At 44.8% G+C, this 25,809-nt stretch overlaps 1 protein-coding gene across 1 annotated transcript; it reads right to left on the bottom strand.

Annotated features, from left to right (window-relative positions):
* Nucleotides 1-6,184: 6,184 nt before the first annotated feature.
* ube2h (ubiquitin-conjugating enzyme E2H (UBC8 homolog, yeast)) lies at nucleotides 6,185-25,688 on the bottom strand. The gene is made up of 7 exons (XM_030113622.1): nucleotides 25,439-25,688; nucleotides 12,852-12,928; nucleotides 11,921-11,995; nucleotides 11,771-11,810; nucleotides 10,976-11,028; nucleotides 9,994-10,122; nucleotides 6,185-9,903 (listed from the first exon to the last, which is right to left on the bottom strand). The coding sequence occupies exons 1-7, from the start codon at nucleotides 25,489-25,491 to the stop codon at nucleotides 9,779-9,781; spliced, it is 552 nt and encodes a 183-aa protein (XP_029969482.1). The 5' UTR covers nucleotides 25,492-25,688; the 3' UTR covers nucleotides 6,185-9,778.
* Between the last annotated feature and the right edge of the window lie 121 nt (nucleotides 25,689-25,809).

Below are 25,809 nucleotides of genomic sequence, written 5' to 3'. Positions count from 1 at the left end.
TGGGGAAATAACAGCAGGTGCAACAGGAGACTGGCTTCACAATTGGCGCATTGCGGAAAAAGGAAGTTGAAAACCTCTCAACAGAATTCCGTTCGTTCAAATCTCAGCATCAAACAATTTAATATTTTCAGTTTAATCTGCTCAGATATTACATAATCTTATTTATTTTAGTTTTATATCGTTGCAATTTGCATTAGAGCTGATTTAAGGCAAATATCCTAAATTTTGGAATAAGTAAAAACGACGCATCAGTTACATGATTATTTACCGGGAATTATTCACATCAAAATCTGTTTATTTTTTTTTAGAATAACAAGGCCTATTTTTTCCCCTATTGACTCGCACCGCTTTTCTCATTTTAAGGCGTATCCAACATTTTCCCCAGTCCTGTTGTTTTCACGCATTATTGTCAGTCTAACGGGGAAAATAAGGAATGTGGATCATACCTTCTCTCGGAGTCCGCCGCCGCGCGTCACGTTCTGAGGCCACGAACGGCTCTGAAGTCGGAGCCAGTCGCGCACAGTCATTTCCTCAACTTGTCTTTATCACTGAAACATTTTTTTTTTTTTTTTTTTTTTAGTGCTGCTGCTGCGTGGAAGTGACACAAGCCTCCGGTCCGTGTTGCCCCGCAGCAGGACTGCAGAATTACAATGAAACAAAAGAAATCCAAGCGCAGTCCTGAACTTCCTGAGTATCAAATGTCAATTTCAGCCCAGCGCTTCTCTCTTCTCCCCTCTTTCTCCCTCCCTCTCTCTCTCTCTCTCCCGCCGGTTCCCTCTCTCTCTCTCTCCCTCTCCAAACTTTACCTCCTCCCTTTTACCTGCGCGTAAAGACTGCACACTGACACAAAGAGAGGAGCTCCGTGCACCTTTTTAAAGGCGCAGGCACACCAAACGCCAACTGTGGTATGCGTAAAATCACACCCTTTGAAATGTAGAAACACTTAAAATACGCTGCCGCTATTTTTAGAAGGATCTGCCATCTTTTAATCCAAATGTCAGTGCGTCGTTTCTGATTTTTACGCACAGTTTTGCAGCGGTGGGAGAAATCCGAGACCTGCTGCGCTCCTGTATCTTCCAGATGGTACAGTCCCGGTGAGAAAACTACAGCCTAAAGTTTAAAGCCAAAAAAAAGGGTACAAACAGTACCCGTGGGTCGCCTACCTGGATTTATTTCTAACAGGGGAAGGCCGTTGGAGAAGCAGCTTCCACCCGGTTCGCACTGCGCATCGATGCGGAGGGAAAAGCAACAGATTTTAAAGCTTAAAGCAATAATCCGACCCGCCCGCGTGTCTCCTGCTCTGTTTTGGGGGTTTTCTTCTGCCTCGGGTACCAGATTCTCCAGCCTCTTTAAAAAAAAAAAAGAAAAAAAAAAGGTGGACTCTGTGGAGGCGAGCAGACCTTCAAAGCGGCGCGTTTTAACCCGGAGTCTGCTGCAGTCTGAGCGGATGAGGATTGGTTTTGTCTCTCAGGATTAAACGATTTTCTGACAAATAATTTGGACCAACCCCCTCTTTTGACTGACCCAACCCGAGAAAACCTTCTACTCTGTTTGGAACATCAAATACTACTTTTTTTACACTCTGCAGATTACTTGGATTTGAAGACATAATTTGATATTTGATGAATAATTATAAAAATAAAAGAATATTCCCAGATCATGGAAACGTGGATTTTTAGAATATTACTGATATTAATGTTTATAAAATCACGCCTAGAGGATTTTAAAATATAAATCTACCATTTAATGTTGCACTTTTTATTATGTTCATGAAAAATATTCTTGATAATTTACAGTTATATAGAAATATTTTTTAAATGTACCCAAAAGGCCTGGAGGCCAACAATGCTCAAATGAAGAAGAAAAAACATAATATTTCTAATTTACCTCCCTGTTTTTAACCTGGAAACGTGTTTTTACTAAACGCACTATTGTTTTCCAACTGCTGGGGTAAACACTAGATTAGATGGCTCATTAATGGCCAGTGCAGCATAGGCTTGCGATGCATTTTCAGATATTAAGCCGGGCATGCATCACATCAACGGTATATGGCGCATCTTTCCCAGCCCCCCATCGCGGGATTAGTTTTAGTCGGCTGATGCTGCAGTTCTTGAGGCCGAGATGCTGCAAGATCAAATGACTCCGTCCAGATGGCTAATGATTATCAAACCCTGCATTTTAAAGCCCGCACTGGAGGAGGCTGCTGCGTGCGCGCGGATTGCGTAACATTTCCTGCAGGAAAGGAGGGGGAAAAAAAATGCCTGCAGTGGAACATCAGAGTGATTCTATCTGTCACAGGCTTTTCTTTTTTTTTTTTTTTTTTTCTGTTCTTGAGTCAAAAGCATACAACCTGATGGAGGCCCGGGGTCCTGGCAGCTCTGGGGCCTTCAGCGGGCCTCGATGTCCCTCCTCATTCTCATCCTCTCCGCTTTTACGCACGGGGATGCGCGCCGCCAGTGAGGCCTCGTGGATGAGAGGCCGATCTGTTCCCCCACTTCACCTATGGATGCTTAATATATGAGCACGAGAGAGCTGCCCACACTCCTCTCCAATGGCCAGCCAGAGTCCATTTACCTGCTGTTGATAATTAGGCAGATAACCGGGCGCACGAAACTCGTCTAATATTTAGAGGTGATGCCTCCGGGTTCGGTTTCAGCCCTTTCAGGGTGAATAGCGACGGTGAAATCAATCCCCGGTGAGACGTCGCTGCGGCTCAGTGCTGGAGAGCTGGAGCCTGAAGCCCCTCCAAAGCCTCGGCGTGGTTTCCACCTGGAAATGCCGAAACCGGAGCCGCGGATCATCTGCGCGCGCGGACGAGAGACGAGCGTCGGCCGATGAATTTTTAAAATAGTCATTTGGTTTTTTTGTTTTTTTGAAGGAGCCCGGCTGAAGGAGCAGGTGCCAGAGCGGGGATCGGGTGGATGCCGTGCGTCGGCGACGCGCACGGATCCAGAGCGGACCAATGATAATGGCTGGATTCAACAGAATGACTCGATGGATCACTTTCGGGGCTCTGTACAGACATTTTTTGAAAAGAAACCGTACACACACACACACACACACACACACACACACACACACACACACACACACACACACACACACACACACACACACACACACACACCGTTATTACAAGGAAATAAAGTCACACACAATAGCATTTTATTTTCATTCACCTTTTCAGTGCATTTTTACAGTTTTACTCTGGGGTCGTGGCTTTGCTTATGCTGCAATTTTAAATACACAAAATCAGTGATGAGGATGAAGATGATGAAAACCAGGAGTCCCTATAATATCTGGACCCCACTGCAAACTGTTTAACCTTCAACCCAGCGATGTGCAAAAATGCCTGTACAGGAGTTGCTTCTGCAGTATTTATAAAATGTGTGAAATTCTGAATGTACAAAACACTTTTTATTAACAATTTCCTGTTTTAATAACATTTACAATAGCATGCTTCTTGAAAAACATCTGGTATTTCTATTTAAAAAATAGAAATATGCTGTTTCTTGACATTTTCAAAAAATAAATTCAAAGTATTCAAATGTTCTTCTTAAACACAGACTCAAAAAAATATACTTGAGCAGTACTCTAGGGTTGAAAATTCCTTTTTCCCCCATAAGGATCAGCCATGTTTTGCAGCTATTTTACATCATCTACACCCCTTCAATATTTGGATATTTGTGATATTTTAGAGTTCAATAGATCTACTGTTAATTAGGCAAAACAAAAAGGTCTCTCACAGGAGAGACCAGGACAAAGCTACCTTTGTACATCCTGATTCAAAATCATATTATTATCATCAGACACAAGAGAAGGCAATCTTTTATGGCATATATCCAAAAAAAAATTAAATTCATAAATGTTAATCGTCACAAACCTTACATTTAATAAGATGAGACTGTCTGGAAAAGGAAAATTTGAATATTACAACATAATTGAGGCTCTTTTGAAGCTCTGAAGAGATATAAAACAAATCTGGCTTCTATATGGGAAAAACCTGGAGCGGGGGGATGTTGATGTGTTACTGCATGGAAAAATGATCAATTTCTTACTCTATCACTCACAAATGAGAAAAAACAGCACTAAGAATGCCATTTCTGTGCATACTATCAAATCAACACAGACTGTATTGCTATGAACCACCTTCTGCAGGGCCTTTATCGCCCAGACTGCTGCTGCTGCAGGTGGGTGGAGGAGGTGAGCGGAGACTTGACTGTCAGTGAAGACCAGTTACCCTGCTGCCACCATCCCTTCATTACCCCTGAAACAGAGCCTGAAACCTGAGAGACCCCGTCCTGCCACCCGAGCCGGGCCCGTGGAACCCAACCCGGGGAGGACTGCTGCTGCTGCTGGAGGTGTTTCACCCCGAATGAGTGGCAGGTTGACAGAGCGCGTCTGTTCTGACGTGTCCGTCACACATTTACCAAAAATCTGCATCGTCATTTCCCAGAGAGCAACTCTCGACTTCTGTTCAGTCTGCGGACGCGATCAAATCTTTCCGTCATGGAGTCAGATGAAGATAACCCGGGTTCCCGTTGCCTTCGTTAAAGAATTAACACTCGGGGCAGACTCTGCTAAAAGCCCTCCTGTATAGAAAATACCGCAGTCGCCGGTGATTGATCACAGCTCGCGGCAGACAGCTCAGGAGTCTAATGTGGAGCCTCGGGGCATCGTAATGCCTTAAAAGGCCGCAGAGGCGCAGGACACCTGACCACCCGGCTGCAGGCCCACCAATCGGGGCGCAGCCGGGACGCTCCGGCATTACGTCATGGAGGCCTGCAGTTTGTCTTGACCAACGCACTGCGGATAAAACAGAGGCTGTAAATATTTCATTGAGGGTCTCAGGTTGCTGGACTCCTGGAGGTCAGGACGGGGGAGACAGAACGCCTCGCCCTGTCCTCCCTACATCCATCCTGTCCCCGTTTGACGCAGTAGAAGCAGAAGGGCCTGGATTTTAATAGCGTTTTTATTCATCAACTGTTCAGCACTGTTGCTTGAAATGAGGGAAAATACTGCATTCTTCCTACCTGCACCGACTAGACTGTCACTTGGAAAAGTCATGCAGAAGATGGATGAACGGAAGGTCAAATGTGAGACGGCCGAGTTGAAACTTGGAGCTGTTGCTTCTGGTGTTACCTTTACTCATCGAGCAAAACTCGGTTTAAATTCCATGTTCATAAAGGCTGTATATAGTGATGAATTTAAAAGTAATAAATGTGAAATAGTGAGAGCAGTGAGTCGGTCAGTTGCGGCAGTAAAGGCAGGAAGAGGGAGCAGATTGCTGCGTGACAGAATACATTTTTCAGAGCAGAGAGGATTAAACAGCCTTATGTCACAGCATTTATTTTCTCCTGCTGTGATTATACAGAGGGGGGGCTTTCAGCTCAGGGCAGGGATCCATGAGGTGGGGGGGGGACACGCCCTCATCTGGTCCTTTAGTGGAACTGCAGCACTGCGTGTGAAGCCTGACCCTCAGGGGGGAGGTCAATCCTGCAGAAGGCAGTCCAGCTGAGATGTTGCTGTAATAAATAAACTGCTATAATTTAATTAGTACACGATTTAAAGCTAAAACTGAAACTCTCACACGATTTAAATACTTTAATTTTTACCTGCTATCAGGACATACAATGAATTTATTAAATGAGAGGAGAGAAAGGTAAAAACTGGCTCATACTGAACTGAACATACAGAACTGCTGGGAAGTGGTGAGGATTTGATACGGAAATGTTGGGCTACACTGCCACCTTGTGGACAACACGTGGAACAGCAGCCGAGTGGTGAATGTTCTTAAAAATTAATACATAATGCTAAATTGAAGCATCCATAAAATTTGTGAGATGAGATGCGAGTTAAAAAAAAATGTTAATGATAAATAAATGAGCAGAAATGCAGTCATCCTGCCTCATTTCAAAGCGACTCACAGCTCTGCGCATAGAAGAAGAATCAGTCTCCAAACCCATCTTTACACATTGAATGTTTTATTAAAAAAAGAAGTTATAACAGTTTATTTTATACACAACTATTTATGAGGTTATAAGCCTATTAATAGAGAGCATTTGTCTTTTGACAGGCATGCTCACTTCACAATGCAAAGAAAAAAAACAAAAAAAAAAAGAAAAAAAGAAAAGAGGAGGGCAACAAAGGTGATAAAAATAAGATCCAGAATGGACTTTTTAAAAAGAAAACAAACAAAACTTTGACTTTTTAAACCCTCAATTTTCACACACTAGGTACCAAATAGTTTTTTTCTTCTTTATTTTTTTATTTTTTAATGCAAATGTCTGTGCTGTGTGCAGCTGCTAAATCCCCTGATGGTAGCAGTCCATCAGCACAGGGGAACAAATCCACACGAGCACAAGACGGGATGGGAGGTGTGCACCAAGCGAGCCTCGACTCCACCCACACACACACACACACACACACACACACACACACACACACACCAGAAGCATGCAAACTGCCCGAAGAGACACAGTCAACACACACGGAGGTGGGGGGGTAAAGGTGATTTTACAAGGATGGCGGTGCTGGCTCTCTGCAGTTGTGCTGATAAGACAGAGATCGGGCCTCGGACACTTTGTCTACGGATTAATGATAGACTGGTGTCGCCTCAGGCTCTTCGTCCTTGTTCAGTCGGGCGAGGGGAGGGGAGGGGAGGAAGTGTGCGCTAGTGCGGTCCAGTCGGCCCTATTTAATCAATGGGGTTTCAATGTGTGAGTCAGTGGGGCTGATGCAGAACTGGTGGAGGGGGGGAAAAAGCCAAACGGAAATTCAAAAACAAAAAAAAAAAAAAAACTTTTTTTTTTCCCCTCCAATGAAAAATTGCTTATAATTCAAGTTGTATGGTTTTTCTTTTAATTCCTTCAGCTAAAAACAGTCCAAACGATAAAAAAAGACAGCAGTCATGTACTTTAACACTGAGTGAGCTTCTGCAGGGAATAAAACTAGAGGTCAGGTGGTTTCACCCGAGCAGCACAACCGAATGTATTGTCAATTTATTGCTCAGCGGATCCAAATTATATCGGGAAGCAAACCTACAGTTTAACTTGGACACAAGATTCGGTTTTATAGGAGGGAAAAAGAAAAGAAAAGAAAAGAAAAAAAGAATTAGTCCCCTGTTCACCACTACATCTGAATGTGCAATTTCATTGCAGTTCCTAACTTAGATTTAACATTTCAGCACTCGGGTGCAATACTCCACACGTGTAAAGCAGAAATCACCAGAAGGGAAAACTTTAGATCAAGCTGCTTCAAGATCTGGGTTCAGAACAACAAAAAGAGAGAGAAGAAACAATCTGACGGAAACTTAAAAGGTGGAAAATGAGTCAATTGTGAGAATGGGGAAACTTTTTTTTTTGTTCCTGTTACATGTAAGACATTCACACCCTTATAGTGTCTCTAACGTTTAGATCATGACGGAGGTGAGCTGTGCATCGTGCCGAGAGCTGCCCCCGCGCCAACATTCAAAACCACTTCGTCCCGTCGCTTTAAAAGAGTCAGTAAATATCAGGAGAAAAGGGAGGAAACAAATCAGAAATGCATCTCTGCATTAAATCGTGGTGATAATCATGTGCACAGAACTGTCACTAATCATGCTTATAGAGAAAATCCGATCTCTTAGAGGGAAAAAAAAAAAAAAAAAGAAAAAAGAAAAATGGCTGAATCACACGTTTCCATTTCTGTACAGTTAGATCTAGCAGGCTCACTACAGGTGGAACGTCGTCCTAGCTTGAAATCACTCGCACTCATCTGTACAACTCTGGATGTGGAGGGAGGAGGACGAGCAGGCGTGTCGATGGGGGCATCTCACATGAAACCACGGAACGGACGAGAAATCGGATGAGCACTGAATGTGTTACCAGGTACCAAACTACATAAACCTATGTGGAACACAGTCATATCACATTATGCTTTGTTGAAGTAGCCACCCAGCAAAAACTAACTATTCTGACATGTCAAAAAAAAAAAAAAAACAACCCAAAACTGGCTCATCTTCTGGGCGAAAATCATTCAAACCTGAGCCAGAAATGACCAAACCTACATCGGCTCATATCCACCTGCAGCGAGATGAGAGGAAGAGCATCTTTCTCTCATTTCACCAACTTATTTTTGACCTTTTATGGCTTTTTTTTTTTTTTTTTTTGGGAATACAGTGGAATTCTTCAACGGTGATGTTTGTTTTGTATAATGAGGCACAGAGGAGGGAAGTGCAGATCAGAGGATTCGGGAATCGAACCTCCCACACCGGGGGGATCCGCGATCTGCCACCGAGCAACCGGGCAATCATTTACTGCAAATCTACAAAGTGAATACATTTCAAAAGTTTGTCTAGGTAGTACAACTGCCGCGTCGGCCCCGGTGGGCCGCGCGGGTGCGAGGCTGCAGAGACGTGTCTGATCACTGTACAAGGTAGACGCTGTACACAGGAAATAATAATAATAAAAAAAAAAACTCTGAAGGTGTTGACCCCCCCATCTGGGACAAGAAAAAAAAAAAAAAGTTGAAGAAATAAAGGTGGCAGGGGGAAAAAAATAATACTCAGAACTCAAAGCTGCGATTGTAATTCCTGTTCACACAACACGGACTGACATCTTCACGCTGAGTCCAGAATGAAAAACGCTTCAGGGGTTTTCTTTTCCTTTTTTTCAGGGAAAGGAGTCTTTTTTTTTTTTTACCTCCCTTTAACGATAACAACAAAAGAAATGATCACACTGTATGGGGCTGGTACTTGTTCATATCCAAACTCAATGATCCAAGATGGAGAACTGTGGGAGTTCAAAACGCAGGTGGGACCGATGTGAAGGCCGTGCACTGGAGGACAATCCGAGTGACAGTGGAATGTGAGGAGCACTGATACGACGAGAGTCCCAGATCACCCCCCACAGGTCTGCCCTGCCACCGTGTGGCCGTCTTCAGTGCCTGCACTGCACTCAGACTGAGTTCTGAAGACTAATAAGTGATGACTGTAACAGCCCTGGGTCTATTTTCAGTTCCCACAATGCCAAGCGAGCCTGACCACGGCGCCTCGCGAAAGCCTCGCAGCAGAGACGCTTCCCTGTTTTTGCTGCCGGTGTGCGTTGGGTTTGTGCGGCTCGTGCAGATTTCCCCAAATCGGACGCCTCGGTCCGATCATCCTGTCCTGGGACGTGCGCTGAACGCACACGAGGGCAGAAACAAGATCGGCCAGGAGTAACAAAACGTAACGGAACAGCCAAACACAGATTCCAAAAAATACCTACTGATGTACTAGTGAGTAAAGATACGTCACTCTATTCAACAAGTGTTGCGACGTGTGTGTGTGTGTGTGTGTGTGTGTGGCTGCATGCATTAAAGACACTACTGTGACGACCGCGACGTGGTCAGAGTCGGTTCGCACTGCGGAAAAACGAAAGAATAACGTGGGTGGGACTGAAAACGGCATGTTTTATAGAGCGAAGCTGGAGCGATCGGGTGTGCACGGAGGAGAATTTGTTTGTGTTTGTTTCACTCGACAGAATGCGGAGGCGACGGCCGGGGAACGTGAACGCAGTCCGTGTGGGGAGGAGCGGCTACAGAACGGGAGGGGTGTCTGTCAAACACGCCAAAGGCTAGATATCCATAAAAATCCTTGTTTAGTAGTAATAATAATAATATAATAATAATAATAATAAAAAAAAAAAATCAACTTGTTTAAATATGAATATTATAAGTCTGCTTTCTCATGGTTAGGAAATCAAATATAGTCTCTGTGGGGGTTAAAGGAGGGTGTGGGATGGGGGAGCCCCTCCTATTACTACAACTCCATGTCCTGGGCCTCGTCTTCTGAGAAGTCAGACATGGAGCTTTCGGACGAGGAGTCGCCTGCTCCCTCCTCCTGCTCCTTCAGGGCCTCCTCTGTTGCATATTTCTGGATGTACTCTGCGGAAGGGGATGGAGAGAGTTAGAAAGAGATCATGTGAAATTGAGAAATTCGGGACTTCCTATTCTCCCGACATCTTTCCGCCGTACCTTTTATTTTCTGCTTGTACTCCTCCGGCCGATGGAGGTACATGGCAGCTGCGTCTCCATTCAGGGGGTCGATGGGGTTGGGGTAGGCCAGCAGCTGGGGCAGGAACGACTCAAAGATGTTGGTCAGGTCTGAGGACGGAGAAGACAGGCCGTCGTTACTCTACGGCTCAAAAAAACTAGGATGGGAAGATCGTCAATCTTCACTAATCCATTCCCCTGCTCACAGGCCTTGGTTTCAGGCCTCCTCAAACGCCTGCAGTACCGTTCGCTCCTCCCGGGTGTCACTGTTGATCCCAAAAAAGCCGCCGCTTCCCTTGTGCCATTGTGCAGGATTATGATGGCCGGGAGATTAAATCAGCTGCCTTCGCTTCATCTCCCCATAATGCCTGGGTAATTAGTTTGTTTTCTCCGTGTTTGCTGGATCAGACCGTCACCATCGAAAACACGGCGGGACCCAAAACAAGCAGCGTTTGACGCAAACACAAACAAAATAACACCAGTGTGTGTCCTTAAGAAATCCAGCGTGATTTAACAAAACACATCCGGAGCTACATAAACACCATTTACAGCTTTGACGGTTGGAAAACTGGTGCAAATAAACAGCACGGGGATGAAACATCTGCTGGGTATATTACTGTAAAGTCATTTACATATAGCTGTTTTAGCCCTCTAATGAGGAATTAATAGGAAAGCACACGAGGAGAAGGGCACGGGGACGCGGGGAGAAAGCACAGACGCCGCCATGCCTGTACGTGTCTCTCACAGCTGACAGACGGCAAATCATTCCTGTCGAAGGTGAATGTCGTCCGACCTTGCTGCGGCGAGGTCGTTACCTTGTTAGCGCTCACTTTTCCCCTCGGTAAGTAGATTAGGGCCGGCAGCGCCCCACTGTCTGGTGTGCCCACACTAACAAGCGGCCAGCTCTTCACACATAATCACTGAGGGGAAGGGGGGTAATTTAGACTAATGTGCATCCGCTCACCGTAAAGGGCCGTCCATGTCTGGTTGATGACATCTAAGCACACCGTCCCTGACCTGGGAGACCGAGAGGGAAAGAAAAGGCAGAGGGTTGAGGTGAAAGAAAAAAAGGAGGAGACTGGAGCTCAACAGGTGGAGTTCCTCCAGCTGTTACGATAAATCCAGTGCTGCGAAAGCTGATCGTTATCATGTGACGCTCTCCAAATAATCTCATCAGTATGAGGTCTAAAGGGTCGAGTTTAAACTATTACTGTCATGTGACACTAAGCTGACAAAGGAAAAACTGTCATCCTGTCTTTTGAGTTTCTGTCGGTAAGAAAACAGCTGGTTGCAGCCTGTCCAGCCTCCTAAATGTAACATCTGGTTTATTCTCAGCCCAACATGAAAAAAAAAAAGCAGGTAGATCAAATGATAAAGACGGCAGAGCCTGGAGATCTTAGTAATGACTAACTGAGAAACAAACGGTCAAAATCTAGAGACAGAAAATCTGGAAGAGTCACGACTGGCTGCTCATGAAGAAAAGCGGCTTTCCTCCAGTTAGACGTACTACTCCTTTAATTTGCTAAAGATTACCATGAACTGTTCACACATTAACCACAGAGCTTCACCGGGGGACATGGCATGTTAGGTATACAGGTTAATAATAGATTTTCTATACATAAAGACCACAGTTATCACAGAACTTCACATCGAGTAATTTCCTCCTCCTTTAAAAAAACAATCTTTCATTCAAATCATTGCATGATATCATGCAAACGACTGTTATCAACAACCAAAATAATGATTATAATGCACTTACGCTTCATCAATGTTAGGATGAAAAATCTTGTTCATGAATCCTGAAAGTGTGAGGAGGAAATGAGGAGAGAGCGAAAGACGTTAAACACTGAAACACAAGACTTTTTTTTTTTTTTTTTTTTGATTGTGCGTGTAAGGAGAGAGGCCCAACCTATTGACGGCGATTTGAATGGGTATTTATCAGGAAGATCTACTCGCACTTTCCACACGCCTCCCTCGTACGGCGCTGCACACGGGGAGAGGACAGAACACATGATAAAAGGCATGCTGTGGATCACAGTTTTTTTTTTTTTTTTTTTAATCCTGATGAACATCGCATTCCATCGTCAGGCACTGAAATGGATCGAGACGCTGCGAAGTTGCATCGATTTTCCCTCCTTAACAAGCAGAAAACTTCTCCTCTCTGCGCTGCGTTGTGCTCTAATGCCTTTCAGCCCGGGAGGAATCTTTGCTTCCAAATCACCCCAAATAATACGCCGACATCAAAGAGGAAGAGGCTGAGTTTCTGCGAGTGAGCGCCGCTCTCCCAGAATAGCCGTGTGTAACAGGACCCTCATGTGCTGAACTGGATCTGAACACACACAGGCGTGCACACGCGTGCGCGTACGACCGGCAGTGTCACTTTATCAGTTTGAGCTTTTGTGGCATCATAAACCTGGTCAAACACACGCACTTCCTCTCTTAACTGATGCAGTGGTTTTTAGTGTGACAGATGTTGCCAGCAGCAGATGAAGGAAGTATTTCCTTCTGATGAGGCCACTCTCCTCCTCCTCCTCCTCCTCCTCCTCCTCTTCCTCCAAATTCCCCTGAAGCCCAGCTCTGCTCTCCTCTACACTTAGTGGCCTCAGGTCTGGTTTCAATCCGTTTTACTTCCCTGGCCTGCAGTGGTGAACCACTACTCATGCTCCAAACAAGAGAATGACGGATGTTCCTCACACTGCCTGTCTCGTGCTCTGTTTGGGGTTTTTAACAGCAGGAAGGTAGACGCAACGGGACAGCAGTGAAGTGAAGTCTCAGTACATTCTAGACACTTTAATTCATCTCAATAGTCTTTTAAGAAATGAGAAAAGCGAGACACTTACTTCCCTGTGGGCCGAAAAACTTCACTACAAATTCGTTGAGTCCGCTGAGGATGGTGACTTCATGCTTGCTCTCGATGCTGCGAGGCTGTTAAGGAGAAAATCTTCCCGCACGTGCACACACACACAAACACACACTCCCCTCAGGGGTCCACTCTTCAACTGAATTCAGGGTCACTTCAAATCTGACCTTCCAGATACAAAACACGCACGTACTTTCAATCTCTACTACTACTACTACTGGGGCAGTCACAGTGACCTGAGCAGTTCGGGGTGATGGACCTTGCTCACGGGCCCCGCGGCAGTGCCACATCTGCAGTGAGATTTGAACCGGCAAACTTCAGGCAACAAGCCTGTTTGGCTCAACACCTACGTAAAAAACAAAACAAATAAATTAAAAAAAAAAAAAAAAAAAAACCTCAGAGAGGATTTCCTTTGTCTCAGCACACAGAGGAGGTAAAGGAAATAAAACTGAAAACCGAAGAGAGACTGAATGATCAAGTAAATACGCGTAAAAATGCAACGCAGACCAAGGCTGCAGCTCAGTGGACAAAAAAAAAAAAAAAAAATCACTTTTCCATGCTTCACAGTAGCAGCTGGCTTGTCAATCCTGATTGAGAGTGTATCCCATTAGCGAGTGGCACTGACCCTAAAGGGTTAAATCAAACTGGAGGTTATTTTAAGCTCTGGTTGAGTCTGCTCAGAGCAGACTGAAGCGCCGGCTTCGGCGAGGAAATGTGTCACCGTCAGACAGAAGAGGAACCTCTCTGTTCTCGCTCGCGCCGGCACTCGAGGACCCTTTTCCGTGGCTCTTTGAAGCAAAGTCCAACGATAAATGAATAACCGCTGACATCGGGGTTGGGGGGGTGGGTGGGTGGGGGGGACACAATGCTCATGTGGAGCTCACGATAAATCCTCCTCCCGCTGCAGACCACATGCGTTCGGCTTACGTTCTGCAGCTCGCCAAGTCCCGGTCTCTATGCACCTAACCGACAGCAAAACCACTGGTGTGTGAGTTAATGTGTGTACGACTACATGAGAAGAGAGGGCAGCGGTGCTGTCGGGGTGGGGGGTGGGGGGGGATGGTATGGATCATCTGCGTTTCGTTATGGAAGGCAGCGGTGAGGCATCGAGGGAGAGATAACCCAACAAAAGGGTTAAATCATCACCGATTATACTGTGTGTGCTAATTGAAACTGGCCCCACTCGCTTCTGTGTCCGAGCGAAAGCTGCCTCACAGCGAGGATTATCCATTAAAACCTTCACAAATTATGTTGACACATCTGTGGAGAGACAGATAGGGCAAATAGCAGCCCGTTCGTTTTACACTGCGCTGAAACAACAGTAAAAGTTAAAAAGAAAAGGTCAGGAGCTTAATGACGTGAAACTGTTCAGACGCACACCGAGATCGTGTAAGGGGAGGAGAGGGAGCGGATCGTGTTGCACGTGTGACTTCTGACATACTGTGACACACTTATGATAATGATGGGGACAAGTTGCAGATATACAAGTGAATTTGCGTGGACTCCAGTTACTACAGTCATAAAAATAACCCAAGTCCACAATGCAAGTTGCAATGATTCACTGTGAACCCAGCAAAAAGGAGCCGCCTGACAGAATCTCACACACCGACTTGAATTTGTGGTGGCGGTGGTGGGGGGGGGTGTAAATTTGCCAGATGACAAACCAGGCCGAAAGCCGAGCTCACGTCACACGCACCGGAGGGAACGACCGTGACCTCAATTGAAATAATTACCTGTCGTACCTAAAGCTGTGTCGTAAGAGAGGCCGATCCTAAAAAGCGGGAAGTCTTTGATGTGACTGGAGGCCTGGTTCGCGTCACCGAGACACGCGGCTCCCAAACGCACCAGCCTTTTGTTTCACGATCGGTTCCAAACGCTCACTCCTTCCACCCAATAATTAACTGCACGTCACTCTCGGCGCAGAACCGCACTGAAGGAGGGCAACCATAACAGTCCTTATATCCGGAGTATCAGCACATATAGATGCAGGATGGAGAACTAGTAGAGCTTCAACCCAAATTAGCAAAATCAATCAATCAATCAATAACTAACTAAAATCAGCCATGATTTCATCAAGGCTCTGACTGGATCCTCATTCCTGGTGCAATGACCGTCATCTGTCCATCCCCCCACCTTGGATTAGTATAGATAAGTCATAATCTGTGGACGGGACCGGGTCAATATCCTTTTACACACATATAATCTGATAAAGGGGACCCGATCAAGTCAGAAGAAGGAACACACACATCTTCAGACCGGCCAGAGAAACCGCCGCCTGGAAGAGCAAATAAAGATTCTGCCGTACGAGAGCAAACCGACTCGACTCACTCACTCACGCTGCGGGAGAAAGAAAAGTCCAGGAAGAGCTCTTCTCACACTGCCAATTATCCCGTTTGAGTGTGTTCCTGGACGAAGGTCAGCGTGACTTTGACCCGCCTTTCCTACTTCATGAAGTGCATTTTGGTACTCCGGTGTATAAATATGCAAGTAAATAGCATTTACACTTGAGGTCCAGACATGTCTTGTTTTCTTTCTGGTCAACGAGGGCAACTTGTCCCCGTCTGACCCAGAAACATAACATCACCTCTTTTTTTTTTTTTCAATGCATGAAAACAAACAGGGTGGAGAATCAAAAACACTCCTCTGTCAAACAATGCGGCGTCACATATGCTCAAACAGTTCCCTCTTGTTGATCTGGCGAAAGAGAGGCAGTGTGTCGGTTTGAAACACTTTCCTTTCATGATGCGAAAGAAAAAGAAGTAATCAGAGGAAAAGATCTAACTGGAAATATTGCACATTTTTCTACCAACTATCACAGTTTAGACCATTTACATGTGACCACCTGCTGACACCTTCAGCTTCAAGTAATCCTTTTAAGGCGCAGGAGGAGCACTGGGATCGTGACTAACCGAAGGGAGACCATTAAGAGATTCTAGTGAAAGAAACTGAATAAAAAAAAAGAAAAAACCTGCTTTTAGAAAGCAGGACTGAGCGTTCGGTGTAAAAGGCAGCAATATCCTGTAAGCCGCCCCAAAGCCAGCAGGAAAGTCGAACATAAAAAGAAGGGATAAGGCCAGCCAACGTAGCGAAAGGTTGAAAAAGGGAACAAAACAGCGAGCGAGTTTGATCAAGAGAGCCGCCGAGAAGACATGAAAGCCCGACGCCGAAAGAAAGGCAGTGTGGAAAGTGAGGCGAAGGAAGTTCAACCTGGGCAGAGCTGATCGACACTGAGGGCTGATCGGCATCAGGTTTCGAGTTTGATGACACCAGGAGATGAGAGGCCATCCGTAAAAAAATAAAAAAAGAATGTAAAATGAGGCTTGATCTTTTTTTTTTATTATTATTTTTTTTTTATAGTAAGCAGTTATAAAGCAAATCTGAGGCGAATATGGCTTTAAAGCAGGGGTGTCCAACATATGGCCTTCGGGCCAAAACCAGCCTGCAAGAGACAAAAAAAATTGAGATTTGAGTGGCAGACATACTGTGAAACCAATCAAAATTCTCAAACTTACTGCTAACAAGGTAGCATCAAAGTCACGCTGCAAAAAGGTTAATGTGCTATGAATAAACCTACTTCCTTAAATCTTCTCCAAACCTTATCATTTTTAAGGTTCTGTAAAAAAAAAAGTAGTTTACAAAAAGATCAAATCTGAACGATCAGTGATACTTAACTGTCTCACCGCTAGCATTAGCATATGGTTAGCTGAAGGATGTGGAAGTCACTCACTATGAGAACTGAAAGGCCTACGTTAACGCAAGTCTGAAAATGAACACAGCGGTAGATAAAAAAGGGTTTCAGATATATATGAAGAGAGAGAGCCGAGAGAGAGAGAAAGAGAGAGAGAGAGAAAGAGAGATTTCACAGCCATCTATTTCTATAGTAAAATAAACCTAAAAGAACATTTTAAGTACAAATTGTGACGTTTTTCCTCATTTTAACTACACTTCAAGCCTGGAGATATTTTCAGAAATGGGCTGAAGATAAAAGTGAAAGTATTTTTTTAATCCCATTGCATATTAGTGTCATGACAAGGAACTCCGAGGTAAGCAACGTCTTTCTCACTTTGTTTCTCACTTGCACATAAATCGTAGCTACAATATACAATCAAAGGCCTTTCAGATGAAAGGCAGGAAACATAGCCGTTGTCCTCGGGGTGTATGGCTTCCTCTACCGGCATGCGAATATAAACCACCGATGGAAATGAAAAAGATCATATACGTTGCTTTCAAAAGTTACAAGAGGGGAATATTCTGAAGACTGCAAGTTGCGTTTTGCAAAGACAAAAGCAGATTGCAGACACGTATAACTGAAAAACAAAGCAAAGTTCTACCAAAGTGACAATAAACAAAGGGCTTCTATCCTCAGAGAGAGGAAAACAATGGCCCATGTTTGAAACTGAGTTTAAAACGGTTAGCTTGCGTGAAATCTCTTGGAGCCTCCACCTTTATCTATACGTGTGTATTGTTCCTTCTAAAGTCCAATCCCGCGCTTAAACGTGGCCGTTTGTGCATTCAACTCTGTATGTATTAGTGCGCTGCACCAGGCCAAGCGGGATTACTGTGTGACCTCCACTCCACTCTGCTCTGCTGCCTGAAAACAGAGGCGGCGAGTGTAGCGCGGCAACCGTCCGGCCACGGCGGGCGCAGCCAGCGACAGGCGGTGTTGCTGCGCGAGTGTGATTTAATCAGCTCCACACCAAACAAACATGGCTCTTCCCTGCAGTCATCACTGGCCGACCTCACTGACCCACTGCTTCACTCTCAAGAGGTCCCTGCTCTCTAAAAGTCGGTGCCTTCCCTTTATTGCCCCTTAAGAAAGACTCCCGTCTAATTTTAATGTCAATCTGGAGCCTGGCTGAACCATTCCTCTCATCAAAACCCCTGTTAAACCGTAGCTCTGTGGACAGATAATCCTGTGAGCTAAATGGGAATGAAAATGAGAAAGAACCCAAAGAGAAGCAAGGAACTGCCGTTTCACAAGAACACAGTCAGCGCAACATATTTTTAGTTACAACGGAGAAGCGACAGCGAGCATCTTTCATTTTAGTAATTTATCACCAAGCTTAAAATAACCTAAATCAGAAACTAGACACAAGATCACATCCTGATTGAAGTTCCGCCATAAGACACTGATTAGAGATTATTGTAGGTTTAATGATAACAAGTTGTACTTTGTACATGTTGAGGGTCTTGTCCTTTACACCAGTGAAAACCCCAACATGTTTAAAATGGTCGACTATCCCTTTGAACCTCTTCAGCGCAGCCCTGTCGAGCCGAGCCGGCTTTAAACTGTCTGTTCCCGAAGCATCCAGCTCCTTCTGACACATTAAGGGCCAATCCCAATTCTACCCCTTACCCCTACCCCTTACCCCTACCCCTATGATATGCGCGTTCACGAGGCTTAAGGGCTATCCCAATTCTCCTTTTTGAATAGGGGTAGGGGTAAGGGGAAGGGCTATTTCACCCCTTTCAGCGAAGTCTGCATCGATGCTCCCTATTCTCTATAGGGGTAGGCGGAGTTTCACATTGGCCAGAAAAAAACAACATGGCGCCCACCACGGAGTCGCACAAATGTAAGATTGCTTTCTGTATACTATTTAAAAAGCTATAAAAAGTGTATTTGCTTCACTGAATTTATAGATAAACTAGCGTGACAGTGTCCCAGTCATGGATTAACGTTTTAGCGCTGCGCAGCACCGTTTCCAATCGTGAATTTGTAACTTATGAAGAGCACTAATCACTGAATTAACGTCATCCTTTATCATGTTTTTAACGTAATATGTTAGACACAGGGACCCCCGATGAAACCCGACTGCTGATTCAGTTTAGAGCCGGGTTCCTCAATTAGCGGACCGCGGTCCACGACCGGACCGCGGCACACCTCGCTGCTGCCCCAGGGCAAATGTATGGAAAAAAAAAAAGAAAAAAAATCTTTCTTTAAACGCTCCATGTTCCGTGTGAGCACCGTTCTGCACCGCGCCGCTCTGTGCGTGTCCAGCGCACTCCGTCGCACCGCACTGCTCGGCAGTCCTCGGTATTGCTGCCCCCCGCCCCCCCCCCCCCCCCCCCTCCTCCCCCCCCCTCCCCCACAGGGCGCTGAAGTCCGGACCCATGCTTGTATATAAAAAGCAAATGTGGACCTTCAAGATTTGTATTTGAGGACCCCTGGTTTAGAGGTTAAAAAGAAAGAAAAGTTTTTGAAATCAAAGTACAGCGCCAAAACACATTGGGAGTAAATTATATTATTCGTCTAAGCTATAATATGTCAGTAATAAAACGTGTTTATATAAATATATCTGTATTACTTTAGGAAATTCATAAAAGAAAATGGCTTGGAAGGGGAAGTTACAGCCCAGCAAGCTTCAAAAAAGTGGGAGAACCTCAAAAAGAAATATAAGGTAAATAATAATACCATTTAAAAAAAAATAAAAGTAATTTCTAATGTAATTTCTATCATTTCTAATATCCATAATTTTTTGTTGTTATAGGAGTGCGGCGGGGCTTAAAGGGCCAAGGGGTATCCCAATTCATAGTGCTGCAAAGATAGCCCTAGCCCTCAGCCCTATTCTAAAAGGGGTAGGAGAGTGATAGGGGTAGGGCTAAGGGCTAAGGGGTAGGGGTAAGGGGTAGAATTGGGATTGGCCCTAAGGCGTCTGAATACTGATGGAGAGCCAGCGTGTGCGGTCCGCGCGAAAAAGAAATCTTGCAGCTGGGTTTTACATATCAATGGACGTACGGCCCCACGGGCTCGACTCGCTGGAATCCGTGTGTAAAAGGTCTGGTAGCTGTGAAGTGCTGCACTCAGTGGAAGGTGGACAGGAAGTAAATTACCTGAATAACTTGGTTTTCGTTTCTGCTTTGTTCACGTGTGTCACAAAAAAAAAAAAAAAAAAAAAATCATGAAACAAAAACTATTGCTTAAACCTCTGTAGTCAAACTGAAAATATTAATCATTTTGTGATGCAGATTTGGCCTGTTTTCCATGTGCGTCTCGATATATCGCTGGCTGCCTCCCAGTGTGAGAGCTGACAGGGCGCAGAACTGAACGGGCGAAGTTCTTTGTCTTCGCTGGTGAGGGATGAGAGCCCACCCACTGCAATCAAATGTGAATCCTTCAGCTGCTCCTCCTCTCAGCCTTTCACTAAATCAACAGTCTATTTACAGCAGAGGCGCAGAGGTCCCCGTGTGTGTGTGTGCGCATGCGAGCGGGGCCGCGTGCGTGTACGTACAAACGATAAGATCATTAATGAACACAAAAACTGTGCCAGCACAGGAGAGACAGCGGCCTGAATCTGAAACAACGGGCTAATGAGCAAATCTGACAGACGAGACTCGATCTGCTGTCATTTGTAGAGGGGAAAAAATTTAAAAAAATAAATAAATTAAAAAAAAAACCTCACAAATGTCAACAGACTTGTTGAGGAGGCCACTAACCTGACTTATAGTGAGGAGACGCACTCTAATTTTATCAACTGGTCACAGACAAGAAATGCACAGCAGCAGATGAGGTGATAAAACCACGTCGAGGGCGTGGGCAGGAAGGGGGGGGGGGGGGTGCACGTTTTTGATAAGTCTTGTTTTACTTTACACAAGGACGGCTTCAATGCAAACAAAGCATCAGGTCGATTGGCAAACAAGAGTCGGCGTCCCCGTCCCATACGACCGAACACGTCTCCGCCTCATGGTCATTCCTTCGATTTTCCACATTAAGGCACTTGTGCACGTGAGTGGCAGAGGCAGGCTGAGCTCCCCAGTGCCAGAGAGAGAGAGAGAGAGAAAAAAAAATCATGCAAAACAAAGAGAGGAACTTCAGTCCATCTGTTTTTCTAAGGGAACTCAGCCATGCGTGCAGGAAGCTTCAATGTTTGTACTATAGGATTAACAGTGAGGGCCTCAAATCTCCTACTGTCAGGGATGCCTTGCTCCTGGACCCTAAAACAGGACTGTCAATCAGGATGATGCCCCCCCCCACAAGACCAAGTCTTGTCCACAATAGACCAAGCAGCCCTGTGCTCACTCAAGAAAGAATAATTTCTCAACATACCTGCATGACCACAGACAAAGGCAAACGCACACCGAATGTAGACAAAGGGAAGTCGAACCTGTCACATGAGCGCGCTTTCAGACTTCACAGCAAGAGATCCTTGAGATTGGGGAGTGAACAGACGTCTCTCAGTCAGAAGTACAAAAGATCTAAGAGCCACAGTGTTTGCCAAAAATGTTCCCTACATTTGGAAAACGCAATCTTGTCAGAATCAACAGGAACACGGTCCAAGACATGTCCAGTCGCAGTCCAATACAGAACAAACGGAAATTAATTGTAGTTCCACGTTTACAGTCCGATATTGTTCTTCACTTAGAGGATATGTGAGATCCTTACAACAATCGACATGGACAACCTGGCAGTAGTTAACAGTAATATAAATACCCTAACACAAAGGAAAATACAACTCACATTGAAATAGAAGGGAGATTTACTTGACTGCAATCTGTAAAAAAAAGTCTGGAACTTGAGCTTTTGGTTTTCATTTCATTATTTCCATAGGCTTTTTGTAACCTTCGCAGGTTCAAAACTGACAAACCACGTTATTAATTTATGCAGTTTCATCAGCAAACCAGAGGTCTCGCAGCTCTCGTCAGGCCTTCATTATTCAATGTTCGTTTAATCAGTTGTTTGGTCAGGAAAGGGCAGAAAATTGCTGGCTCCTTCCCTACAGTAATAGTCTGCGTCTAGTTTGTTCATCCCTGCAATAATAGCGCTGAGTGCAGATTAGCTGCCCGTGACATGGTCTGACACAGCAGCGGGGAGGTGGAGGTCACAGGGGCTCCTGTAAATGGGGACACAAAAGACCCCAGTGCTGATGCTGTCCGGATGTCATGTCAAAAGGGCACAATGGGGGCAAAACTCTAAGCGAGGAGCCCATAAAGCTCAGGATTTGGTATTCCACTTCGGGGACGTGGTGGGGAGGACAGTTCAAAAACGAGGAGAGGAGGTGGACCCTGCGCCGACAAGCGTGCGATCGTGGCGGCTACATAAATCAGGATAACAAAAAGGCAAGAGCGCTGGATAAATGGTGAGTTTAAGAAGTAAATAACACACTGGACTCCAGAAAAATAAACGCTGAAACGCTACACATAACATACATTTACCTTCTTACTGAGGTCATCTGAGGGTAAAGCTCAGAAGCAAATGAAAGGTCTTTAAATCAACATCATGTCCTTAAGTCCCCTCTGAAAAACGAGATTCCAAACTGGAAAACATATCCAGCTCATGTCCTCAGGATCATGCTGTTCTCGACAAAAACATTAAAACTGACAAAGGAAGGGAAGCTTCACAAAAACGGTTACAACATCCTCAAATGACAACATGGTTTGATGTCAGTGGCAAGAAAAAGGTTCAGGACAAATGCCTCCTTGCTTAACAGATGTGAACCAAACCATCAAAGGGAAATAAGACCAGCTCCATCCTGCTGAACCGGAGCTCCCGACCAGCAGTGAGCTTATGTTGCACTAACTAAATGCCTTAAGGTGAACATCATGCCTTACATTTAACAAATCTAAATCTCATTCCAATCCTGAATGTTTTTTTAATCCCAGTTCATATTTCATTTCTTAGATTATTCAGGTTTACTTTACATTCATTAGTTCCTCTTAACTGCATATAAACTTTAAGGGCATAAAAAAAATAGAGACTTTCTTTTGTGCTGTAATTCCATTACATCCACAAGCCAGACAACAGCTTGTGTAAAGCACTCAAAAAAGTGCTTTGCAATTTACCTGTGCTCAAATTTCAGCGGGATACTGCTTGAAAAGCACACGTAAGGCGAGGAGAGCGAAAGATGAATACATGCAAATAACAGCACAACTTCCTACGCGGTGTGTGTGCAGTCGACCAAACACAACAAACTGGATGTAAAGCTCTCTGAAATGACATGCCGTGTAAAGATCCCTCTCGAGGAACACCATGTACCAAGATGAAAACAACATGTCCCAACAGCGACGCAGACCAAGTTACCAAAAGTTAGGCAGGTCACGGGAATCGAGGCTCTGTTATGGGTGAGGAATTCAGACCGTCAAGAAGTGGACAATAAATATAGTCTGTTGCCACTTGAGGCTACAACTTTGTAATAAAGCTGTTGCATATTTTGTAGAGGCCGTGTCAGTAAACACAGAACCACGCAAGGCAGAAAAAATTAAAAATAAAAAAATAAATCCAACATATCGCTGAGCTACAAAGAGAGGTTGTCACGGACGTGTCAACACAAAGACTCCACATTCAATAGGAAAGGTAGTCTTCAATTTATCTGCCGTCTTAAGAAGAAGCTTAAATCCAATGATACTACAGGTTGAGGTCATTATGACATTCATTTTCACCAATTCCCCCACGGCCTCCGCTCCAGATTCTTAGCTCTCAGGCAGCCGCAGTAAATTAATGCATGAGGCCGCTCAGAAGCTGCTCCTGCGTGAATGCCGGCTTGAGTTTCAGGTTTTGCTTACGGGGGTTTAAAAAGAAAAAAAAAAAAAAAAAAGCAATGGACAGAGATTTCTACTAGATGTGACCTCTCACTTCAGCCACAAACACACATGAATGAAAGTGCCCAGTCAGCAGTAGGCCAATGTTCAATGAAATCCAACTCTGTTTCAGCGCACAGGACTGTTCCTTAAGTTGATGACCATTGATTTTGCTTGGTATGGCCAAACACACACGGATCATTGTGGAGAACCGAGCAGGTGATAACAAACCTGCTCTTGCCTGTCAGTCAAGTAGTTCGAGAGTGAGCGTGTGTTTGGGGTGGGGGTGCGCCACCGCTGTCAAGGGTGTGTGCGCGCTGCAATCCTCACAAACTCTTGTTCCATCTATTTCACCACTCTGTCACAGCTGCCACAGCCCATACATGAGCGAAGCCGAGTGGGGGAAGCTCAAACCTGCTTAAACAAGTACCGTATTCATCTATCAAATGTGAAATACGCCTTGGGCATTCAGCCAAAGAGTGATAAAAGTCGACTGAAAAAACTTTTTGAGTCAGAGTAACCGGCAGAAAGGCTGCTATTATTTACCTCTGTGTGTGATGTTATGTAGCTGGGTGAGTCAGCTGTGTAAAAGGAAAAAAAAAAATCAAAAATCAAACCTACACTTTAAAACTTCCACTTTGTTTACAATTATGTCAAACCTGTTGGGACAACTTCTCTTTGTTGTTAGTTTAATTTTGACCGGCCCACTTCTAAACCCATATTTGACTAAGCTTTACTGCCATCCCATCAGCTGTTTTAAATCCCTCCCTCTTGTGGTTTCCGGCTAGTAACAGGCCACCCAATCATTAAGCTGGCTTGCACTGTGCTGGGACAAAAACAAAATGTACATAACAAAACGTTCATACAGTCCTTCCAGAACATTTGACAAGTGGAAATGTGTTGCTATGCCTCACTTCTTTTTTTTTTTACCCCCCTTTTACAGCTCTCTCTTGAGTGTAAACTCCACAAATGAATCAGCATTACAAAAGTAAACACGGTGACTACAACTTGAAAAACAGAACACACTGGATGTTGCTGAAAAGTTCAAGCGTTCTATTGTGCAAACGGGCACGTGACAGCTGCCGTGCCACTCACAAAAAAGCCCATCAGTTATTTTTCAAAACAAGTCAAAAATGACACAAGCTGCCCAAACATGTACATTTGCCTGCAGACACTGAAGTACAGTGAGACACACTGATCAGGTGGCCATTTTGATGTTGAAATTAACCAAGACTAGCTACCCAGCTCTGGAAGCGTTTGCAAGGCAGCATTTCAACTGGCAGATGCAGAACAGCAACCACATACACACATTGGAAAAAAAAAAAAAAGGGGGGAAAAAAAAGAAAAACATTTCAGTGTCGTTACGACGCTAAGCTGAGCAGATTTCTATACACGCAGCAGCAACGCCAACGTTGTATGAGCAGAACAAAAGACAGCAGTATTTTTCTCTCAACGTTATGTAAACAAGCCTCCCGTGTCAATGTGAGGAGAGCGAGTTTGATTTGACTCCCATAAAAAGAGAAAGAAAAAAAATACCACCGAGCTGGACAAAGAAAGCAAACAGTCACAATGTGTGTGTATGTGTGTGTTTTAACACAGTGAACGGCTGCAAGGTCTGTTGGTGGTGCAACAAGATGAAAGACAGTCCTGAAAAAGGAGAATAGCGTCTGCTCGATTTCTAAAAAAATATATATATCAATAACAAACAAGGCAGCTAATATTAAAGAATACAGTGTTGTGAAAAAGCAGAAAGGACCTGTGACCGATCTGATTAGCTAATACAGCTGTCCCGATAAGCGACTGGAGGAGGCTCGCAGGACAGAAATAGCTAACACTTGGCTTTGCTAGCAAAATGTTGTTTACACAAAACAGCAGTCATTCACAGTGAAAGCTGCCTCTCTCTCCCTCTCTCTCTCTCCCACTGCCCGCTTTGGGTCGCCAAGACAAACCAGCAGCGGCGTGAAATCGAGTTCGCTCGTGTCACATTTCCTCGCAGATCAGGACATAGCTGACGAGACAGCGACTGAGACTGTTGTTTATGTTCAGAAAGGATACAGTTTCACCACATCGGTATCCATTCGCCTTTTACCCGGACTTGGAGACGACATTTTTGCTATTTCCTCCGCAGAACACCAGTAGGAACGCCGAAAGCCAGCCCCCGGGAGCGCTAGATGATCTAGCAAAACGCGGTACTATCCGAAAGTTAACATTGGCTCGCAGAATCGTCTTCCCAGCTGGATGTGTCTCTGTCCTCCGGAGTGTCTGAGCTAACGTTAGATCTGCTGCTCGCTGCTGCTGCTGCTGCTGACAACGATCCCTCCGCGAGGCACGTCACACGCCTGCGTCCGACGTCACCACGCAGCACGTTTTTGTAGTTTTTATCGCCAAAATCTTTGTTTTCGTAGATTTCACTGCTGCTAAACACT

The sequence above is a fragment of the Salarias fasciatus genome, chromosome 17 (assembly GCF_902148845.1).
Source record: "Salarias fasciatus chromosome 17, fSalaFa1.1, whole genome shotgun sequence".
NCBI classification, from domain to species: Eukaryota; Metazoa; Chordata; class Actinopteri; order Blenniiformes; family Blenniidae; genus Salarias; species Salarias fasciatus.
The sequence above is the reverse complement of the archived record's forward strand: the minus strand, read 5'-3'. Positions and strand labels throughout refer to the sequence as shown.